The sequence below is a fragment of the Plecotus auritus genome (genome assembly GCF_963455305.1).
Source record: "Plecotus auritus genome assembly, chromosome: 7".
In the NCBI taxonomy this organism is placed as follows: Eukaryota; Metazoa; Chordata; class Mammalia; order Chiroptera; family Vespertilionidae; genus Plecotus; species Plecotus auritus.
The window spans coordinates 20,486,280-20,511,159 of record NC_137774.1 but is presented as its reverse complement, the minus strand read 5'-3'; the positions used below and the strand labels follow the sequence as shown (position 1 = coordinate 20,511,159).

The 24,880-nt window shown below is 39.5% G+C and overlaps 1 protein-coding gene across 9 annotated transcripts in view; it reads left to right on the top strand.

The window, feature by feature from the left end:
* Window positions 1-24,880, top strand: part of TANC2 (tetratricopeptide repeat, ankyrin repeat and coiled-coil containing 2) — a gene marked incomplete at its 3' end in the record, with an annotated part of 285,235 nt that overhangs the window by 94,867 nt on the left and 165,488 nt on the right. For 6 of the 9 annotated variants that reach the window (XM_080677199.1, XM_080677197.1, XM_080677196.1 and 3 more), the window contains one exon: window positions 11,538-11,720. In XM_080677199.1, coding sequence (XP_080533325.1) covers window positions 11,538-11,720 — 183 coding nt within the window. The remainder of the gene's footprint in view (window positions 1-11,537; window positions 11,721-24,880) is intronic. The other 3 variants (XM_080677202.1, XM_080677201.1, XM_080677198.1) reach the window with 1 other exon arrangement.

The following is a 24,880-nucleotide window of genomic DNA, read 5'->3' as shown; positions in this document are numbered from 1 at the left end:
CATTACTATTTATTTTCAGACTCCTCAGATATGCAGCCTTTTTTATTTGTTGTTATGTTTGTGTATTTAATTTTTAAAAAGTAGATTTTATATTTTAGAGTAGTTTTGGGTTCACAGTAAAATTAAATAGAAAGTACAAAGAATTCCTATATGCCTCTACACCCATGTTTACACAGCCTCCTCCACTATTAACTTCCTGCTCCACGGTGGTACATTTATTACAACCTACATTGACACATCATAATCATCCAAAACCATATTTTACAGTAGGGTTTACTCTTGATGTTGTACATTCTGTGGATTTTGAGTAAGGTATAATGACATGTATCCACTATTATAGTATCATCCTATCCTATATAATAAAAGCCTAGGTGGCATCACGTGACGTCGTCACAAGATGGCCGCCACAAAATGGCCAGCAGGGGAGGGCAGTTGGGGATGATCAGGTCATCAGGGGAGCAGTTAGGCATCAACAGGCCGGCAGGGGAGCGGTTAGGGAGCGATCAGGCTGGCAGGTAGAAGTGGTTAGGGGCAATCAGGCAGGTAGGCAGGCAGGCGAGTGGTTAGGAGCCAGCAGTCCCAGATTGTGAGAGGGATGTCCAACTGCCCTGTGGGATCAGGCCTAAACCGGCAGTCAGACATCCCCCGAGGGGTCCCAGATTGGAGAGGGTGCAGGCCGGGTTGAGGGACACACCCACTTCCCACCCCTGTGCACAAATTTCATGCACCGGGTCTCTAGTATAGAATAGTTTCACTGGCCTACAGATCCTCCTTCTACATTCTGTTCATCCTTCTCTTCCCTTAGTCCCTGGAAACTATTGATCTTTTTATTGTTTCCATAAGTTTTGCCTTTTCTAGAACGTCACACAGTTGGAATTGTACAATATGTACCTTTTTCTGATTGGCAGCTTTTACTTAGTAATATACATTTAAGGTTCCTCCATGTCTTTTCATGGTATGATAAGCTCATTTCTTTTTAGCACTGAATAATATTGCATTGTCTGGATGCATTACAGTTTATTTATCCATTCACTTAGTGAAGGAATTCTTGGTTGCTTCCAAGTTTGACAGTAACGGGTAAAGCTGCAGTAAACATCCATGTGCAGTTTTTTGTGTGGCTATAAGTTCAACTCATTTGGGTAAATACCAAGGAGCAGGATTGCTGGATTATAAGGTAAGAGTATGTTTAGTTTTGTAAGAAATTGCCAAACTGTCTTCCGAAGTACATTGTCGATTTTGCATTCCTACTGGCAATGAATGAGAGTTCCTTTTGTTTCACATCCTTTTGTTTGTCAGCATTTGGTGTGGTCAGTATTTTGGATTTTGGCTATTCTAATAGGTGTGCAGGGTTATCTCATTATTATTTTAATTTGCAATTTAATGGTATATAATTTTGAATATCTTTTCATGTGTTTATTGCCATCTGTATTCCCTCTTTTGCCTGTGTTTTACATTTTCTTGTTGCTGAGTTTGTGTATTTTGGATAACAGTTCTTTATCAGATGTGACTTTTGCAAATATTTTCTCCCAGTCTGAAGTTTTTCTTATTTTCTTGACAGTGTTTTTCAAGGTCATAAGTCTTTGCCATATTCAAGGTCATTGAGATTTTCTCCTAGGAGTTTTATAGTATTGCATATTATCTTTAGGTATATGATACATTTTGAGTTAATTTTTTTGAGGGGTGTTTTTAGATTCTTTCTTTTTTAAAAAAATATGTGGATGTTCAGTTGTCCCAGCACTATTTGTTGAAAAGGCTGTCTTTTCTCCATGTATTTCCTTTTGGCTCCTTTGTCAAAGATGAGTTAACTATATGTGGGCCCATTTCTAGGCTCTGAATTCTATTCCATTAATCTATTTGTTTATTCTTTTTCACAGTACCACACTGATTACTGTAGCTTTATAGTGTGTCTTGAAGTTTAGTATTGTCAGTCCTCTGTTTTTGTTCTTCCCCTTCAAATATTGAGTTGGCTATTCTGGTTCCTTGACTCTCCATATAGACATTAGAATTAGTTTGTTGATATCAGCAAAAATAACTTCCTGGGATTTAATTCCAGTTGCTCTGTTAGGTCAATTTGGAAAGAGCTGACATTTTGACAATTTTGACTCTTCCTACCCATGAATATGAACTCTCTCCATCTACTTATGTATTTGATTTCTTTCATCAGAGTTTTATCGTTTTTCTGATATGGATATTGTACCTTTTTTTTTTAGAATTATATGTAAGTATTTTATTTTTAAAATTTGTAGCCTGGTCCAGCCAGTGTGACTCAGTGGTTGAGCGTTGACCTAGGAAACAGAAGGTCACAGTTCAGTTCCTGGTCAGGGCACATGCCCAGGTTGTGGGCTTGATCCCCAGTAGGGAGCATGCAGGAGGCAGCTGATCAATGATTTTCTCTCATCATTAATGTTTCTATCTCTCTCTCCTTCTCTGAAATCAATCAATAAGTATATGTGTGTGTGTGTGTGTATTTTTTTAATTCATAGCCTGAATTTAAACATTCCTATCATATCTGGGTCTGCTTCTGGTGTATGTTCTGTCTCTTCAAAGTGTGTGTGCATGTGTGTGTGTGTGTGTTTACCTTTGGGTATGCCTTGTAAGTTTCTGCTGAAAAGTGGACAACATGTACTGGGTAATATAACTGTGGTAAATAGTAATGTAAATATAAGGTGGGGAGGAAAAGCATCCTCTAGTCCTATGATTAGGTCTCAGTCTTTTGGTAAGCCTATGTCCCTGGACTGTGAACTTCATTGGTGCTTCTCATTTGGGAGGTTGTTTTGTGTTTGTTTGTTTGTTTTGTCCCTCTTGGGAAACTAAAAGTGAGCTCTGTGCATCCTTTCAAGGGTTTATATTTGCATTCAGTGGATGAGTAAAGGTAGAATATGCTTGTACTATCTTTCCTGGAACTGGAACCTAGTCAAGTTTTTCAATGTCAAATCTTTGCTGGTACTTGTTAAACACTCATACTCTTTGTTTCTTTGTATTAATTCTGTTATGTAAAACAAGGGAAATTTGGGGCTGATGGCTTTCCCACATTGTATATATTTAAAAGGTTCCTCTCCAGTGTGAATTCTTGTATGTCTATAAAGGTGAAAGGGATCATTGAAGCCTTTCTCACATTCATTACACATAAAAAATTTCTCTGTGTGTTCACTTTTTCCCCATGGGATGAGTGACTTCTGATAACTTATCCATACTCACTGCATTCATATATTCCCTAACCAGGATGTTCTCATGTGTTCAGTAAGGTTAAATAAAGTTCCTTTTAAAGAGTTTTCTGAATTTATTATAGTTATAGTGTTTCTCTCTTGTGTGTATTCACATAGGCATCATGAGCTTAATGTTCCTACTGAAGGCTTTTTTTTTCAGTCAGTGCATTTGTAGAGTTTCTTCCCAGTGTGGATGGATGCTCTGGTGAATAGTAAAGTGAGTGATTCAGCTGTAGGCTTCCCCATAAGACTCTGTGTTCATAGATTGTCTTCCCAGTATGTATTCTGTTGTGTACCACAAGACTAGAGATGTTCCTGAAGAATTTTCCACACTTATTACCTTAATAAAGTTTGTCTTCAGTGTGAGATCTCATGTACATTTTGGGGTTGAAAATAGCCTAGATGCTTTCCTGCTATGAAATTATTTAAAGAGTTTCCCTTCATTTTTAAATCTACCATGTTTGTAACAGGAATAATGGTTACTGAAGGCCTTCTTACAATTCATACATTCATGATTTTCTCTACTCTATGATTTCTCTCCTATAAAATAAGACTAGTATTTCCTCTAAAGGGCTTCTTCACATAGATTACATTCATAACATATATCTCACTAAGATTCCCTTCTATTTGTATCTCGTTGATGCAGACATTGTAAGGAAAAGCTGAGTTTTCCCTCTCTGATGCCTGCTTTCACTACTTTTTGCAACTGTGTTGAGAGATCCTAGCCAGTGCATTCAAGCCTCTGTAAGAAAAGATGTTCTTTCTGTGCTGAGATCATGATCATGAGACGAAAACACTAATAGGATACGCAGGTGGAAAGGTCAGCTCTGGGCCTCCACAGAAGACTAGAGGCCTGGGTCAGCTAAACGACCCCTATCCTCCCAGAACTCAGGTTTCAATCAGACTGAGGGGCAGAAACAAGGCAGATAAAACACCTATTGTTATGATGCTTTCATTATAGAGCAGTGATTTTCAGCCAGTGTGCCACAAGAATTTTTAAAACATGCAGTCCCTGGCTATTTCAGGGGCACTGACCTCTTTTTCCTTAGATTGTCCAATAAAAAAATAGCAACAGCCAACATAACAATAGCCGTCCAGTGTGAATGAATCAAAATTATACCTATTTTTTATATCAGATAGGAAAAAGTATATTTTTTGGTATGCTGCAGAATTTTAATAATTAGTTTATGTGTGCCATGAGGTGAAAAAGGTTGAAAATGGCTGCTTTAACTTTTGAGTTTGCTTAACTCACTTATTTATTTTTCTAGCAGCTTTTTTTTTTGTAGATTCCTTAGAATTTTCTACATAGGCATTAATGCTATCTGACCACATGATCCTATACTAGTTTTTACACTTCTCTTGGCCTCTTTCCTGCCTGATAGATTGACTTATGAGAATACTAGAGGCCCAGTACACAAAATTTGGGCACTTGCGGGGGTCCCTCAGCCCGGCCTGTGCCCTCTCGCAGTCTGGGAGCCCTCAGGGGATGTCTGACTGCCTGCTTAGGCCTGCTCCTAGAGCGGGCCTAAGCAGGCAGTCAGACATCCTTAGCGCTGCTGCAAAGGTAGGAGAGGCTCCCACCACTGCTGCTGTGCTCGCCAGCCATGAGCCCAGCTCAGGGCTTCTGACTGAGTGGCTCCTTGTGGGAGCGCACTGACCACCAGGGGGCAGCTCCTGCATTGAGCATCTGCCCCCTGGTGGTCACTGTGCATCATAGCGACTGGTTGTTCCACCGTTTGGTTGATTTGCATATCAGCCTTTTATTATATAGGATTACCAACTCACAAAGTGGTATAAACCTTGGTTTAAAAGAACATTTGGAATAATGTAGGCAAAACCTCTTTGTTTCTGAAATATGTAAGAGCTCTTGACTTTAGGAGTTAGTTTATCACCATGCTATATTTTGTTTTGTTTTTCTGTATATGTTTTAAAAATAAACTTTTATTGAAGTATGACATGTAAACTGAAAAATTTGCAAATCATGTGTATAGTTCAATAAATTATCATACTTCGGGGGTTTGTTTTATAAGTGTTATTTGTGGTTATTTACATAACTTGAAATATTAGAATATAGTTCTTAAAATAGGGATTGCCTTAGGTAAAGAATTTTAAAGTTAACTTGAACTTTAATATCTAATAATCATCTGTATTAAATATAAGACAGTGATGACTAAAATTTTATTGAATCATAATTACTAATATTTCATTTTTTAATCCTTACCTGAGATTTTTATTTTTATTATTATTATTGATTTTAGGGAGAGAGGAAGCAGGGGAGAGACTGAAAGAGAAACATTGATGTGACAGAGAAACATTGATTGGTTGCCTTCTGTATGTGCCCTGACAGGGAATTGAACCCACCATCTTTTGGTATATAGGATGATTCTCCAACTAGCTGAGCTACTTGACCAGGGTGGGCCCTAATATTTCTTCATTGTCCATGTACTTACTATTTCTGTGCTTTCTTAGATCAGTTTTTGAATGTCTAATCACAATGTATCCAACATAACTGAATATTTTCTGTCAAAGTAGCAGTTTATATTTTTCTGCCATTATATCTCCATCACCTTATTTCAGTAACTTATGTTTGGTTGACTGAAGCAAGAAAAGTGGTAGTGCCCTAACTGGTTTGGCTCAGTGAATGGAGCGTCGGCCTGCGGACTGAAGGGTCCCGGGTTCGATTCCGGTCAAGGGCACGTACCTTGGTTGCGGGCACATCCCCAGTGGGGCGTGTTGCAGGAGGCAGCTGATCGATGTTACTCTCTCATCGATGTTTCTAGCTCTCTGTCCCTCTCCCTTCCTCTCTGTAAAAAATCAATAAAATATATTTTTAAAAAAAAAGTGGTAGTAAAAAGAAAGCTAGGAAATAAAGATTAAGTACTTTGGGGTACCAATAAATATTATCTTATATGCTTGGTAAATTGGGTTCCCAATTTTTTACTTCCTTCCTGTTATAAAATTATATATTCATTTCTTTTGCTATGTAATTTTTTAGTAGTTCTCTCTGAAGTGTGCCAGGTGGAATGTGAGTGAACAGAGGCCTTAAATATGCTTCTCTGAATTGACTTGGCCTCCTACACTCCCGTGACCTATCATAGAGAAGAAGAGCATTACCTATGTAATTACTGACCCTTCAGTGAGTAGGCCCCAAATCAAAGACACATCAGAGTAGTTCTGAACCTGATAGCCCAATCTACCCAAGAAAGATCGACTAATACAGTCCAATTATGTGAATGCTTCCCAGTACTTTTCTTTAGTTAACACATATATTTTTTAGGTTTTTTTCCTTCCCTATAGCTACAATGAGTTCAAGCACAATTTATAGGACAGAGAAGATGAAGGAAAATATTTTTAAGCAGAAAAGTAAACTAGGACATCCAGATTGGACTAATTGCAATATTATTCCTTAAGGAGTATTATTAGATTCTAAAATTATCATTTAACTTAGAACATTTCAAGTGAAAAGAGGTGCGTCACTTGTACAGGAGGCAATCAATTGATGTTTCTCGCTCACATCAATGTTTCTCTCTCTCTCTCTTCCTTCCCCTCTCTCTAAAAATCAGTAAAAACATATACTTGGGTGAGGATTAAAAAAAACACCTCGTGGGTTTAAAGCAATATCTCATTGTGACTTTGATCTGCAGTTCTGTAACGAGTAATAATGTTGAATATCTTTTAATGTTGAGTGCTTATTATCAATTTGTAGATCTTCTTCATTCCTTTGAAGGTCTTTTCAAGTCCTTTGCCTATTTTTAAATTGTATTGTTTGTCTTTTTATTGTTGAGTTGTAGGAGTTCTTTATATATTCTGAATTCTAGACACTTATCAGATACATGATTTGCAAATATTTACTATCATTCTGAGGGTTTTTTCACTCTCTTGATAGTGGCCTTGATGCACAAATGTTTTATTTTCCAGTTTATTATTTCTATCTAATCTCTTGTTCAGTCTATCTATTAAGTTTTTGTTTTCATAATGTTAAGTCATTGCTGAAATTCTATACTTTCATTTTTTAAAAATATTAAGCATACTTTTTAAAAAGAAAACATCCAACATGATACAGATTTGCTGTTGTTGTTAATCCTTACTCAAGGATACTTTTCCATGGACTTTTAGAGAGAGTGAAGGGAGGGAGAGAGACACAGAGAGAGAAACAATCCATGTGTGAGAGACCCATCAATTGGTTGCCTCCTGCGTGCAACCGAGGTATGTGCCCTTGACAGGAATTGAACCCTGGACCCTTCAGTCCACAAGTTAACACTCTATCCACTGAGCCAAACCAGCTAGGGCAATACAGACTTTTAATACAGCATTTGGTCAATATTTCTCAATAGAAACTCTCAGCACTTTTGCCCTAGTAGTTCTGTATTTAGGATCTACATCTAGAAAGAACTGCATAAGTGGCCATAAACAAGAGACTGGTTAAAATTATAATACACTAGAGGCCCAGTGCACGAAATTCGTACATGGGGGTGTGTGTCCTTCAGCCCAGCCTGCACACTCTCTAATCCAGGACTGCTGGCTCCCAACTGCTTGCCTGCCTACCTGCCTGATTGCCCCTAACCACTTCTGCCTGCCAGCCTGATCACCCCCTAACCCAGCCGTGGGCAAACTACGGCCCGCGGGCCGGATCCGGCCCGTTCGGCTGTTCTATCCGGCCCGCGGAGCTGAAAGAGCGGAGGGTTCTCTTGCTCTCCCCTCCACTCCTTTACTTTGAATTTATATTAGTTCACACAAACACTCCATCCATGCTTTTGTTCCGGCCCTCCGGTCCAGTTTAAGAACCCATTGTGGCCCTCGAGTCAAAAAGTTTGCCCACCCCTGCCCTAACCACTCCCCTGCCAGCCTGATTGATGCCTAACTGCTCCCCTGCTGGCACAATTGCCCCTAACTGCCCTCCCCTGCAGGCCTGGTTGCCCCCAACTGCCCTCCCCTGCAGGCCTGGTCACCCCCAACTACCCTCCCTTTTATTTTTTTTTATATATACTCAGAAATAGAATAGCTAATTCATATGGCAGTTCTATTTTTATTTTTATTTTTAAAATATATTTTATTAATTTTTTACAGAGAGAAAGGGAGAGGGATAGAGAGTAAGAAACATCGATGAGAGAGATACATCAATCAGCTGCCTCCTGCGCACTCCCTACTGGGTATGTGCCTGCAACCAAGGTACATGCCCTTGACCGGAATCGAACCTGGGACCCTTGAGTCTGCAGGCCAAGGCTCTATCCACTGAGCCAAACCTGTTAAGGTGGCAGTTCTATTTTTAATATTTGGAGGCACTTCCAAACTGTTTTCCATAATGGCTGTACCAGTTTACATTCCCACCAACAGTGTAAAGGGCTCCCTTTTGTCCACATTATTGCTAATACTTGTTATCTTTTGACTTTTTTTTTTTTTTTTAGTAATAGCTGACCTATGAAGTGATGTCTCATTGTGGTTTTGATTTGCATTTCTCTGATTATCAGAGATGTACCTTTGGCCATTTTTGTGTCTTCTTTGGAAAAATGCTTATTTGGGCTCTTTGCTCATTTTAAAATTAGATTATTTAGTTTTGCTATTGAGTATGAATTTCTTAAATATATGGATTTTAATTCCTTAGTGGATAAGTGGTTTGCAGTATTTTTTCCCACTCTGAAGTTGCCTTTTTCATTTTGTTGATGGTTTCTTTTGCTGTGCAGAAACTGTTTAGTTTGATACAGTCTCACTTGTTAATATTTGCTTTTGTTACTAATGCTTTTGATGTCAAATCCAAAGAATCATTGCCAAGACCAATTTCAAGGAGCTTTCCTTTTAATTTTCTTCTAGGAGTTTTATAGTTTCAGTTCTTATGTTTACATTTTTAACCCATTTCACTTGATTTTTTTATTGGTGCAAGGTAAAGATCCAGTTTCATTCTTTTGCATGTCGCTGTCTCGTTTTTCCAACACAGTTTGTTGAAGAGATTATTTGTGTCTTCTTGGTGCCCTTGTTGAAGTTTAGTTGACTATATATGCATGGGCTTATTTCTAGGCTCTCTATTCTGTTCCATTGGTCTGTTTGCACGCTGCGTATCTGTCTGTATGCTACTACTAACTTATTTTGGCTACTATAGCTTTATAATTTGAAATCAAGAGGTGTGATGCCTCCAGCTTTGTCCATCTTGCTCAAGATTACTTGCTTCATTTTTTCTTTTCTTTTTCTTTTTTAAAAATATATTTTATTGATTTTTTTACAGAGAGGAAGGGAGAGAGAGTTAGAAACATCGATGAGAGAGAAACATCAATCAGCTGCCTCCTGCACACCCCCTACTGGGGATGTGCCCCCAACCACAGTACATGCCCTTGACTGGAATCAAACCTGGGACCCTTGAGTCCGCAGGCCGATGCTCTATCCACTGAGCCAGACCGGTTAGGGCAGTTGCTTCATTTTTTCTTACAAAGTTTTAGAATTGCTTTCTTATTTCAGTGAAAAATGCCATTGGAATTTTGGTAGGGATTGTATTGAGTCTATAGATCACTTTGGGTAGTATGGACATTTTAACAATATTGATTCTTCCCAGTAGTAGATGAACACAGGTATCTTCCATTTATTTGTATGTTTTTAAATTTTCTTTTATCAATGTCTTATAGTTTTCAGTATACAAATATTTTGCCTCCTTGGTTAAATTTATTCCTAAGTATCTTAGTCTTTTTTATGTTAAGCATACTACTTTAAATTCTGTGCCTCCTGGTTCATTTGTATCTCTTGTGAGAGTATTTCTTCTGCATGGTCTTTCTGACTTACTTTTTTCATGTTATCTTATCTCTTTGTTATTGTTAATTAAGGGCCAGATTTTGTGTATGAAAATTTGTGCAAATAATTTGAGACTTATGGTGACATTGTTATCTTCCTCTAAGAAGATTTATGTTTATTTTTAGCAGGCACTAGCAATCCAAGATTGCCTTAATTTAATTTTGTGGTAGACATTTAGAGCTGGGTTTCAGTCCTGTAAAGGCCAGCCTAGTTTGGGTTTATATTTACTACTAGAGTGTAGCCCTTTGGCCTTCCAAAAAAAAGTGTTGGAGTTTTACCAGGTCCCCCTCCACAACTTTGTTCTCCCTTCATGCCAATATTTGTCTTTCTAGCTCTATAAAACTGTCAAAAGCTTCCTTAGCCCCAATTGCCAGGCTTCAGTTTTCTTCTGTAATTCTTCATTATGCTATTAACTTTCCAGTGTCTTCAGAAAAATTTAAAATATATACAGGGTATCTCAAAAAATGTATACACACTTTAACAGCTGATAGCTCAATTAATGTTTCTTTCTTTTCAGATTTAACCCATTGGAATTAATAATGGCAGCCAAAGTGTGGCTACATTTTTTTTTTTGGAACACCCAAAAAATGTTCTAGTTTTCTTAGGGAAAAGTTGGTCTGAAGTATTTAATCTGACTTTCTTAGGAGTTGGAGTTAACAGTATGTAAATGGAAGTAAACAGCTTATAATTTACTCTTTTTAAAATGTTAGAGAAAGATTCAAAGGTTACCATATAATGTCAGTCTTTTTTCCACTTGTATTTTCTCATACTTTCTTGGAGAGAAGGGGTAAGAAATAGTTACAGTGACCTTGTAGCAAATGCATATATTGGATTGTTAAGCAGGTTGAATATCTTTTTTTCATGTTTGTCTTATGGGGCGGGGGGGGGGGGTGGGAGGGAAATGAAGAGCTTTGCTCTAATTGTAATACTTACGGCTTTGCACACTATAATTATTTTTTATACTAATGGCCCAGTGCACGAATTCATGCACCAGTGGGGTCCCTCGACCTGGCCTGCAAGATCGGGCCGAAACTGGCTCTCCGACATCCCCCAAGGGGTCCTGGGTTGCAAGAGGGCACAGGCCAGGCTGAGGGATCCCACAGTGGGGCCGGGGAGGGATGCAGGAGGTTGGCCAGCTGGGGAGGAACTGTGGGAGGGCTTCAGGGCATGTCTGGCCCATCTCACTCAGTCCCGATCAGCCGGACCCCAGCAGCAAGCTAACCTACCAGTTGGAGTGTCTTCCCCCTTGGTGGTCAGTGCATATCATAGCAACTGGTCGACTGCCTGCCCCCTGGTAGTCAGTGCATAACATAATGACTGGTCAACTGGTCGACTGCCCCCCCGGTGGTCACTACACATCATAGTGAGTGGTTGAGCGGCCTTAGCGTATCATTAGCATATTATGCTTTGATTGGTTAAACTGACGACCGGATGCTCAGCATATTAGGCTTTTATTATATAGGATATGCTATTCTGAATCATCCTAAAAGACAAATTTTAATAGAGAAGGAAGAATCTTTTCTCACCAACTCTTTTGTTTCCATCCTCTTCTAACAGGTGGCATCTCCACAGAAAGCGACTGTGCTTTTGAGCCAGACTACGCCGTCCCACCACTTCCAGTGAGTGAAGGTATGCAGCACATTCGGATTATGGAGGGCATGTCTCGCTCTCTTCCATCCTCCCCCTTACTCACACATCAGTCTATCAGTGTTCGGCTCCAACCTGTGAAGAAGTTAACTGGTAAGGACCTTACCTAAATTAAATATGTTTAACAGGAAACCTAATAGTATGACACTTAAGGTCATATCAGATCTGTTTATGTGCATCTTTAGGTTTTTTTCCTTTTTGGCCTTTCTAATATCATAGACTTTTGGAAAGAGGAGCTCCTACTGATTTTAATTTAGGGAATTAGGATAGTATTCAGTTTGACAGATTGATGTATTTATTTTCTAAATGATCCATCTGTTGTGGACATATTTTTCTAGGCTTTCAGGAAATTTCAAGTTTTGCCAGAATACACTGTTGTTCTGATTTCATTTTATCAGCTTGTTCGTGTCAGATTAACAGATGGAGATATTATAATTTTAGGATAATAAGAGCTTCATAGTTCAGCAAAGGTACATTAGTCATGTTTTTGTTTGAAATCTTGATTTGTATATTTCATATCTATTTTTAAAGCTGATTTAGATATTTTCCTCTCCACTGTACATTCCTCCAACTTCTTAGGATATTTACTATCATTCATAAGTTGTGGATTGCATTGACTTTAATATGATCTCGAATATATATTGCCCATTCAAATCAAGTTGTTAGGTCTGAAACTGTCTTCATTAAATGAACTTTTGTTTGTTTAATCTTTTTCAGGGAAGACATTTTAGTATGTTCAATGATGCTTATGTGTGAAAATATGTAAGCCTGGGTCACTTTGTTTGATTTTTTTTTTTACTTATCAGTATATATCCGATGTCAGAAAGTTGACTAGTTTTGTTGGATTATGAGTACATGGAGGCAATAAATTAAGTCATTCCCGAAGGATGTATTGTCTACTTCCTGTGTGTCTGGCATTGAGCTAGAGAGTAGGGAGGTTTGATTATCATATGACAATTCTTAAGAAAATAGGAGAGAGGAGGAAATAGAAATTTTAGACTCTTCCATTTATTTTTTTTAATTTATTGGGGTGACATTGGTCAACATGAACATATAGGTTCCAGGTGTGGATTTCTTTGTTATAAGATCTGTATATTGCACTGTATGCCCACCACCCAAAGTCAGATTTTCTCTCTTCCATCTATTTTGAATGAAACTTTTACAATGCTTGTATTTTTTCATTAAAATAATATTTCTTTATTGTATAGTTCCACAAAGCATCAGTCGTTCCTCTTATAATATTTATTGTTTTTAGGCATATTGAAATAGCAAAGTCTACTTTGATTCTTGGGTTATTAGATAAAAATCAGTAAAATAGCTGAGTAATACTTTACTGAAATACTTATTTTCTTCTGATATCTAAAAATAGGATAAATTTTATGTGATTCTGCATGAATAAAATTTCATTGCTTAGAAACACCCACTTTTTCTTGCAGTTTAAGGTATTACTAATTACTGAAAATAGCAAAAAAACAAATTTGATGGCTGTCAAGTGGCTTCATTTTACCACACACTTAGAAAGAAATAGCCATTTCCTTATAGAAGTTAGCTGGCTTGCCTGAGGTTCTGGAGATACCACTTTTCTATTTCATTTGCCTGTTCCAGTTTGAACTTCAACTTAAATAGGCAAAGATATATAGGATATATAAAAAGATATCTATATATATAAAGAAGTCTAAGTGACCGTTACGACAGGTCGACTGAATGACCGGTCAACCGGTCGCTTTGATGCGCACTGACCACCAGGGGACAGACACTCAATGCAGGAGCTGCCCCCTGGTGATCAGTGTGCTTCCACAGCCAACCTCCCGTGGCCAGCCAACCTCCCGCGGTCCCTCCTTCCCAGAGTGGGTGAGATAGCCTCGATAGGCCTGATCGCTGGCCAGGCCTAGGAACCTCCACCCGTGCACAAATTTGTGCACCAGGCCTCTAGTATACCTGTAATAACAAAGTCAATAACATGCCTAATATCATTGAGGTGATACAGGGAAATAGTAATAAGCAATTAGGCTGGTGGGGGAGGGGGGGCAGTTGGAGGAGAGCAGGTCTGCACGGGGGGCAATTGGGGGTGAGCAGGCTGGCAGGGGGACAGTTGGGTGCGATCAGGCTGGCAGGGGGGCATTTGGGGGCGAGCAGGCTGGTGGGGGCAGGCAGTTGGGGGTGATCAGGCCGGCAAAGGGGGGAAGTTGGGGGCGAGAAGGCCAGCAGGGGGGGACAGTTGAGGGTGAGAAGGCCGGCAGGCAGAGTGGTTAGGGGCAATCAGGCAGGTAGGCAGGTGAGCGGTTAGGAGCCAGCGGTCCTAGATTGCGAGAGGGATGTCTGACTGCCGGTTTAGGCCCGTTCCCATTGGACATCCCTTCAGGGGTCCCAGATTGGAGAGAGTGCAGGCCGGACTGAGGGACACCCCCCCCCCCCCGGTGCACGAATTTCGTGCACCGGGCCACTAGTAAGAGGTATACTTGGTTAATTACATCTATGAACTATTTAGTTTTAATTTCACAGTGCTCGAAGTATATGTATCCTCTCAAACAGTTTTGTTTTATTTTCTATATACACATAGTTCTAGTTTTCCTAGAATGTCAAGGATATAAGAATTTAAAGTTTGAGAATGCATTTTTAAATTTCTTAATGAAATAAATTTGTCTTTTGACAGAGGATATTATAAAAAATTTTCTGTGGCCAATTTTCTGCAAATTGAAAGAGATGTTAAGAATTTTCTAGTTTAACCTGAAATGAAATTAATATAAAACTTAACTTTAAAATATTAGTAAATTGTTCATCAGTTATCTTTCCTTTCCTAATTATATTTTGTTTTGAATAAGTAAAGAAAGTTGAATGGAGAAAGATTACCTGACCGTAAGGAAATTTCTCCCAGAGAATGGTTCTTAACAAAATGCATTAAAGTAATCTGACCATTAGGGCAACACTTACTAATTTATCTATTTCCATGCACTTAAACTTCCAACTTTCTTATATTCCCTGTATTCATATTACCAACCAAGTTAAATAAGTAGGGCCCGATTAGTCATCTTATTCTATTTTCTTTCTGACTTACTAATATTTAATCCCTTTTCTGTGCTATAGTGAAGATATTTGTTTAGGCCCTATAGGTACTACTTTAGATACAGTTAGTAAAGTGGTAAAAGGATATATTAAGGCCCCTGCCTTGAAGGTATTTATATTCCTGCTGGGAAAGAGACTGGTAATGAACGTATAACCAATATATAAATATTCTATTTTAGATAATGACAAGTACTATGAAGGTAATAAAGTAGGAAGTGGGGTAGAGAGAGACTGGGTGGAGGTAGGATTTATTTCTATGGAGTGTTCAGAGGAGGAGATATTTGAACTGAAGTGTGAATAACAAAAGGAGCCAGTCAAGGGAAGATCTAGGGCAGGGGTGGGCAAACTTTTTGACTCTAGGGCCACAACGGGTTCTTAAACTGGACCGGAGGGCCGGAACAAAAGCATGGATGGAGTGTTTGTGTGAACTAATATAAATTCAAAGTAAAGGAGTGGAGGGGAGAGCAAGAGAACCCACCGCTCTTTCGGCTCCGCGGGCCGGATGGAACTGCCGAACGGGCCGGATCCGGCCCGCGGGCCATAGTTTGCCCACGGCTGATCTAGGGTCATAGCCTTCCAAGCAGAAAGAACAGCCAGTGCAAAAGTCCTGAAGCGGAAAGCACCATTGGCATGGTCCAGGTATTAAAAGAAGGCAAGTGTGGCTTCCGCAGAGTAAGTCAGGGGTGGGAGTACTAGAACATAGTTGGAGAGGTAGGTAGAAGCCAGAGTTTTTAGGATCATAGTAAGGAGCCTACTCTTAGAATTTTAAGCAGAACTGGAATTGCAAGTAATGTGATCTGATATACCTTTTAATCAGATCTTGATGGCAAGTATCTGAGGAATGGAGTATGAGAGACTAGTGTATCCCATTTCATTAATCTTATACATGATTTCCTGATCTTTGAATAGATCTTTAACTCCTAACAAGGGATAAAAAGACAATCTTTTTTAATCTTGTAAGATATAATAAAGGAGTAACCTTTTCCTATCATTGTTATTAGATAATCTCTGTACTCTTAGCATACTTATTATAGTCCTTCACATAGGTATATATATGAAGACTTATTTGCAGAAATAGGTCTATTCTATTTCTAAATATTTTGACTTATCTTTAGTCTTCAGAGAGTGAGAGTGGGGAAAGGTCTGCTCAAGAATAAAGACATATAGGAAATTTGGCGATAGAAAATGAAATTTAAAATATATATAGATACATTGTATATCTACACACATACCTACATACCTCACTCTATTTAGTATAAAAACAAATTAATACAGTGTAAGTGGTTAAGTGAGAAATAGGCTTTGGGCTTATACTGCTTGAGTTTGTAACCCAGCTCTTAGAAACTCACTTCACTACTGTGTAGTTCTGTTTCTTCATTTGTAAAATGGGATAATGATATCTCTAACATCATGGGTAATCAGGCCTACACCATTGAGGCTGATCACAATGTTTAATACTTGCTTAAAATGGCATTGGACAAATATTAAGTGTCCAGAATGTGTTAGCTGTTATTGTTAACAAAAATTGTTTAAATTCGGTGAGGAGTTTTTAAAAATTGCTTTTAACATTAGATACCAATTTGGAACTTTAAAATTTTGCATGTTTTAAAAGTTATACTTTTTTGAATGATCCTATCTAATAAAAGAGTAATATGCAAATTAACCATCATGCTGATATACCCACAAGCCACGCCCACCAGCCAATCAGGAGTGGGCATGCAAATTAACCCAACCAAGATGGCTGCAGCCACTGAGTGAGCAGGAAGCTTGGGTTTTTCCGGCAATGGAGGGAGCCAAACTTTCCGCACACCCAGGCGGGCCCAGGCCTCCACTCAAAGCTACAAAGTTTCAATTATAGAAGATAAATAAATTCCAACAAAAATGGCGGCAGCCACAGAGCTGGAAAGAGCAGGAGGCTAGGGTTGCCCCCACGATGGAGGAAGCCAAGCTTCCCGCAGCCCTGGCCTGCCTTGGACTCTGCTACAAAGTTTTAATTATAGAAGATAGATAAATCCCAACAAAAATGGCTGCAGCCACAAGCAAGCAGGAGGCTTGGCTCCACTCAAGGCTACAAAGTTTCAATTGTAGAAGATAAATAAATCCCAGATCCCAGGGCCTCCACTTGGGTCGCCAGGGGGTATGGGGCCTGCAAACCACCACAGGCCCCTCGCCCAGGCTGCCCCACGCCCTAAGGGAACACCCACCCTAATCCAGGACACCCTTCAGGGCAAACCAGCTGGCCCCCACCCATGCACCAGGCCTGTATCCTATCTAATAAAAGAGTAATATGCAAATTGACCATCACTCCAACACACAAGATGGCTGCCCCCATCTGGACACAAGATGGCCAGCAGGGGAGGGCAGTTGGGAGGGACCAGGCTTGCAAAATAGGGTAGTTGGGGGCAATCAAGCCTGCAGGGGAGGGCAGTTAGGGATGACCAGGCCGACAGAGGAGGGAAGTTGGGGGCAACCGGGCCTGCAGGGAAGGGCAATTGGGGGGAACCCAGGCCTGCAGGGGAAAGCAGTTGGGGGGGACCAGGCCTACAGGGGAGGGCAGTTAGGGGCAAACAAGCTGGCAGGGGAGCAGTTAGGCATCAATCAGGCTGGCAGGGAGTGGTTAGGGGGTGATCAGGCTGGCAGGCAGAAGTGGTTAGGGGCAATCAGGAAGGCAGGCAGGTAAGCAGTTGGAAGCCAGCAGTCCTGGATTGTGAGAGGGATGTTCGACTGCCCATTTAGGCCTGATCCTGGTAGGATCGGCAGTCGGACATCCCTTGAGGGGTCCCAGATTGGAGAGGGTGCAGGCTGGGCTGAGGGACACACACCCGCGTGCACGAATTTCATGCACTGGGCTAGTAGTAATAATAATGGTGATAATTCTCATATGAATGCTTACAGTGTGACATACACATATTAGCTTGTATATTCTTCACATGTATCTCCATTTTACAGATGAGTAAATTAAGTCTTAGGTCAGATGTCTTGCTCAAACTTACACAACTAGAAAGCTGTCAGAGCCAAGGTTAACATCCAGGCCTTTAAATTCCAAATTTGTCTCATTATACCAATGTAAAAATTGAGCTTTAGGGAAGTTAGCTAACTCACCCACAGCATCTGGTATATCAAATACTAGTAAGACTTTATTCCAAGTAGTAGAAGTGATAGCCAGATGACTTAAGCCAGCGATTTTCAACCTTTTTCATGTCATGGCACACATAAACTAATTTCTAAAATTTTGTAGCATACCAAAAATTATTTTTGCCAATCTGACAAAAATATATCCTATCTAATAAAGAGGGAATATGCTAATTGGCCCCATGCCGTCACAAAGCTGGCGGCATCCACAGCCAATAAGGAGGAAATATGCTAATTGACTGCCCTGCCCTCAAAGATAGTAGCATCCACAGCCAATAAGGAGGGAATATGCTAATTGACTGCCACACCCTCAAAGATGGCGGTGCCCAGTCCCCTCAGCCCCACTGGGGCGGCAGGTGCATGGCAAGGCCGGGCTTGCTGCTCCACGTGCCTGCCTCTGGAGTCCCCCAGTCCCTTCAGCACTCTAGCTGCCCAGGGCCAGCCCGAGGCGCAGGCAAGCCTCGGATGGTGGCTGCCCAGCCACCCAGGGCCGCCTGAGGCTTGCGCTGCTGGCAGTAGCAGCATCAGAGGTGTGATGGGGCATCGCCTTCCCCTGATCGCCTGGTCGCCTCTCGCCTCTGAGGGCTCCCGGACTGTGAGAGGGTGCAGGCCGAGCTGAGGGACGCCCCCCCCTCCAATGCGTGAATTTTCATGCACCGGGCCTCTAGTATATATATAATTTTGATTCATTCATGTAGGACAGCTATTGTTGTGTTGGCTGTTGTCATTTTTTTATTTGACATTCCAAGGGAAAAGAGGTCAGTTGCCCCTGACTAAATAGTCAGGTATTGCATGTTTTAAAAATTCTTGCAGCATGCTTGATGAAAATTGCTGGTTTAGGCAATAAAGGAAAACTAGAAGCTATAGAAGTTGAGCAAGCCTCAAGGTTCATTTGGCCTAGTTGGATATTGCTATGCATTGAAGGAGACTTGGAAGAGAGTGTACAAAGATAGCATAGTGTTGTGGTAATGGAATTGCCACAATTCTCTAGATTCTTGTTCAGTGCTCTTTTCAAGATGTTTTTGTTGGTAATATCATGAAGCCTATCAACATACTTCTTAGAATATAGATAATTGGGAGTGCAAGTAGTCTATTTACTCAACACTTACTGAATTTATACTGTTTGTCTAGTATGTACACTGTAAGTTTAGTAGAAGTTAAATTTTGAATATTCACACTATTGGTAGGGGTGTAAATTGGTGTGGCCTTTTTGTAAGTTTGACAATATGTATCAAAATTGTAATGCACATAATTTATGGCAGCGACTTTATTGCTCAGATAAATTTGAAAAAATTTGAAATTTATATGTATGTATCTGTATGTATGTGTGTGTGTATATATATAGTATTATTTACATAGTAAAAAATGAAAATCTAAATATTTATCAATAATAGTAATCCATTGGTGTTTTGAAATGATATACACATAAACACATACATTTTGTGGTGGTATGGAGATACAATAACTCTAACTCAAAAATGGGAAAGAGATGACATAAATTTTGTTGTATACTCTTATATAGTAGTTGTATTTTTTTACCACATTAAAATCCAAAATCTCATGAGACATTGTAACAAAATGGACCCTGACATCCATTTTCTTATTCTGTAAACTTGTGCAAATTTGCTGTAAGTCTCTGTACTTCAGATTACTTGTTTCTAAAATGGGAACGATAATAGTATATACCTAAACCAGTGTCACCCCAATAAATTTAAAATAAAAGAACAAACACCAACAAAATTTTATAGTGTATACCATATAGAACTATTAACAGAATTGGATGAGTTGGTATGTATAAGCTCATAAGACAGCATCTGACACAGAGTTAAGTATTCCATAAATGTTAGCTATAATTATTGTAACTTTAAGATTTGTGTGACTTTATATCAGCTATGTTCAGTATCAGTTCTGAGCCTTTGGAAGGTGACCTTCAAGTAATTTACTTAATTACCTCAAATGAGTTCCTCTCTATTTTTCTGAGAAGTAACCTGATATCAAATGGATTATTAACTAGTCTTTGGGAAAAAGTAATTTTGGCCCGATTTAAAAGGAATTTGCTACCAATAGATTGGAATGACTGTGGCAAGCCAATTTAGATGGTAAATAAATCACAGTAATCAATTTGATCATGCTGCAACCTAGTTATTTTAGATACTAGCTGCAGCCGAAGTAGTATTTTCATCATAGATAAAATGGAATCATTGACTTGTTTTCAGGACACCCTGTGAAAATCATTTAAAGCTATTTTGACAAAAAGAGCCTATGCATAATGTTAGTCTGATATGTTTTAATGCACTTATATGTTCTTTAAATGAAAAGAATTATCTTGAAGTTTGGGGGAAACGAATTCAAGATACACTTTAGTGAATTTTATTATTAGGAAAAATACAGAGTTTCTGTGAAGATTAAGATTTCTTAAACATACAACCTATCATATAATAAACCTTGAATAAATGCTTTTATTCTTGTCATTTTTAACTTGGATAAAATGGAAACATAGTCTTGAGAAAAGTATTGAAAAGCCACCAAATTGAAAATATAAAGAGAATTTTTAGAAAAAAATATAAGTTGTATTATAGTGAATTTTATTAGATTAAAAAATCTAGTAGATGTGTGGTAGTCTAAGCTCCCATCAGTCCTAAATTAGATACTTCTATTTTAATTTCCATATGGTTAAAGTACCTTACCAAATACTTTTAAAGCTAAATAAAAACGTAAATGAAGACTTTTAAACTCTTTGGAATACTAACACTAATGCTAATTAAAGTAGGTCTGGACCTCATTCAAGTACTGTTTCTAATTCAGATGCTCTAGTTTTATAGGATGAAGGTTTATTTAGTGGTAGAAGTAGCTCCCATTGCTCTCCCTGTAGCCTTCCAGACAAAAAGTAGAGGATGGTAGTTATTACTTAATTCAATTTAGATAACTTCAGGTATCATGAGTCAGTATTATCAAAGAAAACCAGAGCCGGACAGTAATTAAAGTGGTAGAGGGATTTTCCTCAGGAAGTATTGCAACAGGGAAAAAGAGAGCTCAGTTTAGAACTGGATTCAATTCTGAAATACAGTAAAGACAGTTAAGGATTTATAGCCAAGAAGCAAGGAAGGGAAGGCAGCAGTGGATGGAAAATTAGTAAAAGGAGACATCAAGGGTAGGATTTTTGCTAAACCAATTTAACAGAATTTTTGCTAAAGGAAGGACAGAGTGATCAGCTATCAGGGTGGGGGGATTCTCACTAAACTGACTTAGTAGGATTCTTGCTACAACTTGGCTAGACTGCAGGCTTGAGTATAAGACCCAAGGATGAAGCATAGTGGAAAACAGGGCTCAGAAGGAGCCTGACAAAGTTTTATTAAGACAAAAGCTTTGTCAGTATGTATATTTTGAGCACTTACATGTCAACATGTATTATCAAATAAAGAATCCTTTCGTGATGTTTACACACATGGGATTTGGATAGTGCCATACTGTTAAGAGTCCAGGCCTTCCAGTAGGACAAAGAACTATGTTAAAATTCTACACTCATTCATTTGTAAGCTTTATGTCTGGATAATATGTAAGTAAGAATAATAATAACTTAGAGTTAAGAGGAATACAGAAATGATTGTAGAGCGTTTCTCTATGTGCCTAGCACTTGTTGTGTCAAACATGGTTTGCCAGTTAAATACATTTTTTTAAATTTAATCTTTATTGTTCAGATTATTACAATTGTTCCTCTTTTTTCCCCCATAGCTCCCCTCCACCCGGTTCCCACACCACCCTCTGCCCTTACCACCCCCCCCCCCCGCCCACTGTCCTCATCCATAGGTGTACAATTTTTGTCCAGTCTCTTTCCGTACCCCCCACACCCTATCCCCCCGAGAATTGTCAGTCCACTCCCTTTCTATGCCCCTGATTCTATTATATTCACCAGTTTATTCTGTTCATCAGATTTTTAATTCACTTGATTTTTAGATTCACTTGTTGATAGATATGTATTTGTTGTTCATAATTTTTATCTTTACCTTTTTCTTCTTCTTCCTCTTCTTAAAGAATACCTTTCAGCATTTCATATAATACTGGTTTGGTGTTGATGAACTCCTTTAGCTTTTTCTTATCTGTGAAGCTCTTTATCTGACCTTCAATTCTGAATGATGGCTTTGCTGGGTAGAGTAATCTTGGTTGTAGGTTCTTGCTATTCATCACTTTGAATATTTCTTGCCACTCCCATCTGGCCTGCATAGTTTCTGTTGAGAAATCAGCTGACAATTGTATGGGTTCTCCTTTGTAAGTAACTAACTGTTTTTCTCTTGCTGCTTTTAATATTCTCTCTTTGTCTTTTGCTCTTGGCATTTTAATTATGATGTGTCTTGGTGTGGTCCTCTTTGGATTCCTTTTGTTTGGGGTTCTGTGTGCTTCCTGGACTTGTAAGTCTATTTCTTTCACCAGGTGGGGGAAGTTTTCGGTCATTATTTCTTCAAATAGGTTTTCAGTATCTTGCTCTCTCTCTTCTTCTGGCACCCCCATAATTCGGATGTTGGTACGCTTGAAGTTGTCCCAGAGGCTCCTTACACTATCTTCATATTTTTTGATTCTTTTTTCTTTTTGCTCTTCTGGTTGAGTGTTTTTTGCTTCTTTGTATTTCAAATCTTTGACTTGATTCTTGCGATCCTCTCGTCTGCTGTTAGATCTCTGTATAATATTTTTTATTTCAGTCAGTGTATGCTTAATTTCTAGTTGGTCCTTTTTCATATCCTCGAGGGTCTCGCTAAATTTATCGGCCTTTTCTAGAAAATTCTTGAAAATACTTATAACCGTGGTTTTGAACTCTATATCCAGTGGTTTGCTTTTCTCCATTTCTTTCGTTTGTGATCTGTTTCTTTGTCTCCACATTTTCGCTGCTTCCCTGAGTTGGTAGAGTAGCTTTGTGTGCTAGGTGTCCTATAGGGCCCAGTGGCTCAGCCTCCCCAATTACCTGAGGTGGACACTCTTGGTGCACCCCTTTATGGGCTTTGTACACAGTCTTGTTGTAGTTAAGCCTTGATTGTTGTTGTAATCACTGGGAGGAATTGACCTCCAGGCCAATTGGCTGTGAGGATCAGCTGTGTCTATGCTGGGAGAACTCCTGTGCTGGAGACACCCTTATGAGACAAGACTTGCAAAATTGCAAAAGCCTCTGTGCTCAGCTTGGGTGGGGCGGAGTCTCAGGGCAGAGCAGACAGCATTGGTTTCCCGTCAGCCCTGTCTCATAGGCCCCTGTGTCTCAGTGTCCCCTGGTAATCATTGCAAGCACCTCTGAGAGAAAGCCGCCCTCCAGTTCCACCCACTGCCAGACAGTCCAGTTTCTCCCTGAATGAGTCTGGGTCCCCAGAGTCTTGCCCAGAACTGGAGATCAGTGCATTCGGGAGCTTTTGTCTCCCTCCTGCTTGAGAAAGCCAGCCTCGTACTCAGTTGCCCGCCCTCTCCGCGCACGCGCCTCGGTACCTCTGCCTTCCGCAGCTCCTCTGAGTCTCAGTGTGCTTTTCTCTTTCCTGACAGTCCAGTTTAACCCTGTATGAGTCTGGGTCCCCAGAGTCTCACCTGGAACTGGACTTCAGCACAGTCGGGAGCTTTTGTCTCCCTCCCGCTTGAGAAAGCCAGCTGCGCACTCAGTTGCCAGTCCTCTCCACACGTGCGTCTCAGTACCTCTGCCTCCTGCAGCTCCTCTGAGTCTCAGTGTGCTTTTCTCTTTCCTTCTAATTGTAGAATTTCCACTCAGCCAGCCTTTTGTAGTTCTGGATGATGTCCGTTTTTTCTTTTAGTTGTAATTGTGTGAGGCAGCAGTTTAGGTGTTTACCTATGCTGCCATCTTGGTTTCTCTCTAAATACATTTTTTTTTTTTTTTGCTTTAAATAAATTTGCATTATCTTACTGTGATCAACTCATATTTATTAGAAACTCTGATTAATACTTACTGTTTCTTTGTTTAATTAATAAATTTTTGATAGATAAAATCTTTCAAAATGGAAGTCTATATGGGGAAAAATAAAAGGAATCCTAACAGGTGGAAAAGTTGGTAATCACTTGGTTAGTAATTGCTGTTATCATGTGGGGGAAGAAGAAAATTTTTTCTTACACTTCTAGGTTCTTTTGGCTGGCCTAATAAGTAAATCTACAAGAGACAGATTAACAAGAGAAAATAACCAAATTCAATTACATGCATATGTATCAGAACCCCACATACATAAGAGAGTCAGAGACCCCACATACATAAGAGGTTCAGAAACAGAAAGGTAAAATGGAGCATATATGGCATCGTGAGCCAAGGCACAAGGTAAGAAGAGCCTTGGGGCTTTGAAGGGGAGGGCGATCTTTTGCAGATGATAAGAAGAACAGGTGTTCCGTAATTAGAAATATGCCCTTCCTTATACATAGTTCATAAGTTATTTTTGGTAATGACTCTTATTATGGGCAAGGCCCCAATTTAAATTCTTCTAGGTAGTTAAGGGAGGGGCAGAAGTTTCACCTGAACCTACAGGGTCTCAATTGCCTACAGCTTAAAATAATTCACATGCCAAATGGCACATCTTGGGGAGGCCTGCTCTGAACCCCTTAAATCCCTTTTAGCTAGTATGTGGGGGTTCTAAGAGTCGGGCATCACTTTTTAAAATTAAATTTATTGGCGTGACATTGGTTAATAGGATCATATAGGTTTCAGGTGTGGATTTCTGTCTTACAAGATCTGTATATTGCAATGTGTGCCCACCACCCAAGTCAAATCTTCTCCTGTCATCATAATAGGTCCCCTTTCCCCCACACCCCAACCTCCTTCCCTCTGGCAACGACCACACTGCTATCTGTGTTCATGAGTTTGTTTTATATCCCACATATGAGTGAAATCATATGGTTCTTAGCTTTTCCTGACTTACTTCACTTAGCATAATACTCTCAAGGTCCATCTATGGGGTATCACTTTTTTATTTTTTATTTTTATTGATTTCAGAGAGGAAGGAAGAGGGAGAGAGACAGAAACATCAATGATGAGAGAGAATCATCGATTGGCTATGCAAGGTGCCTACTGGTGATCAAGCCCGCAACCC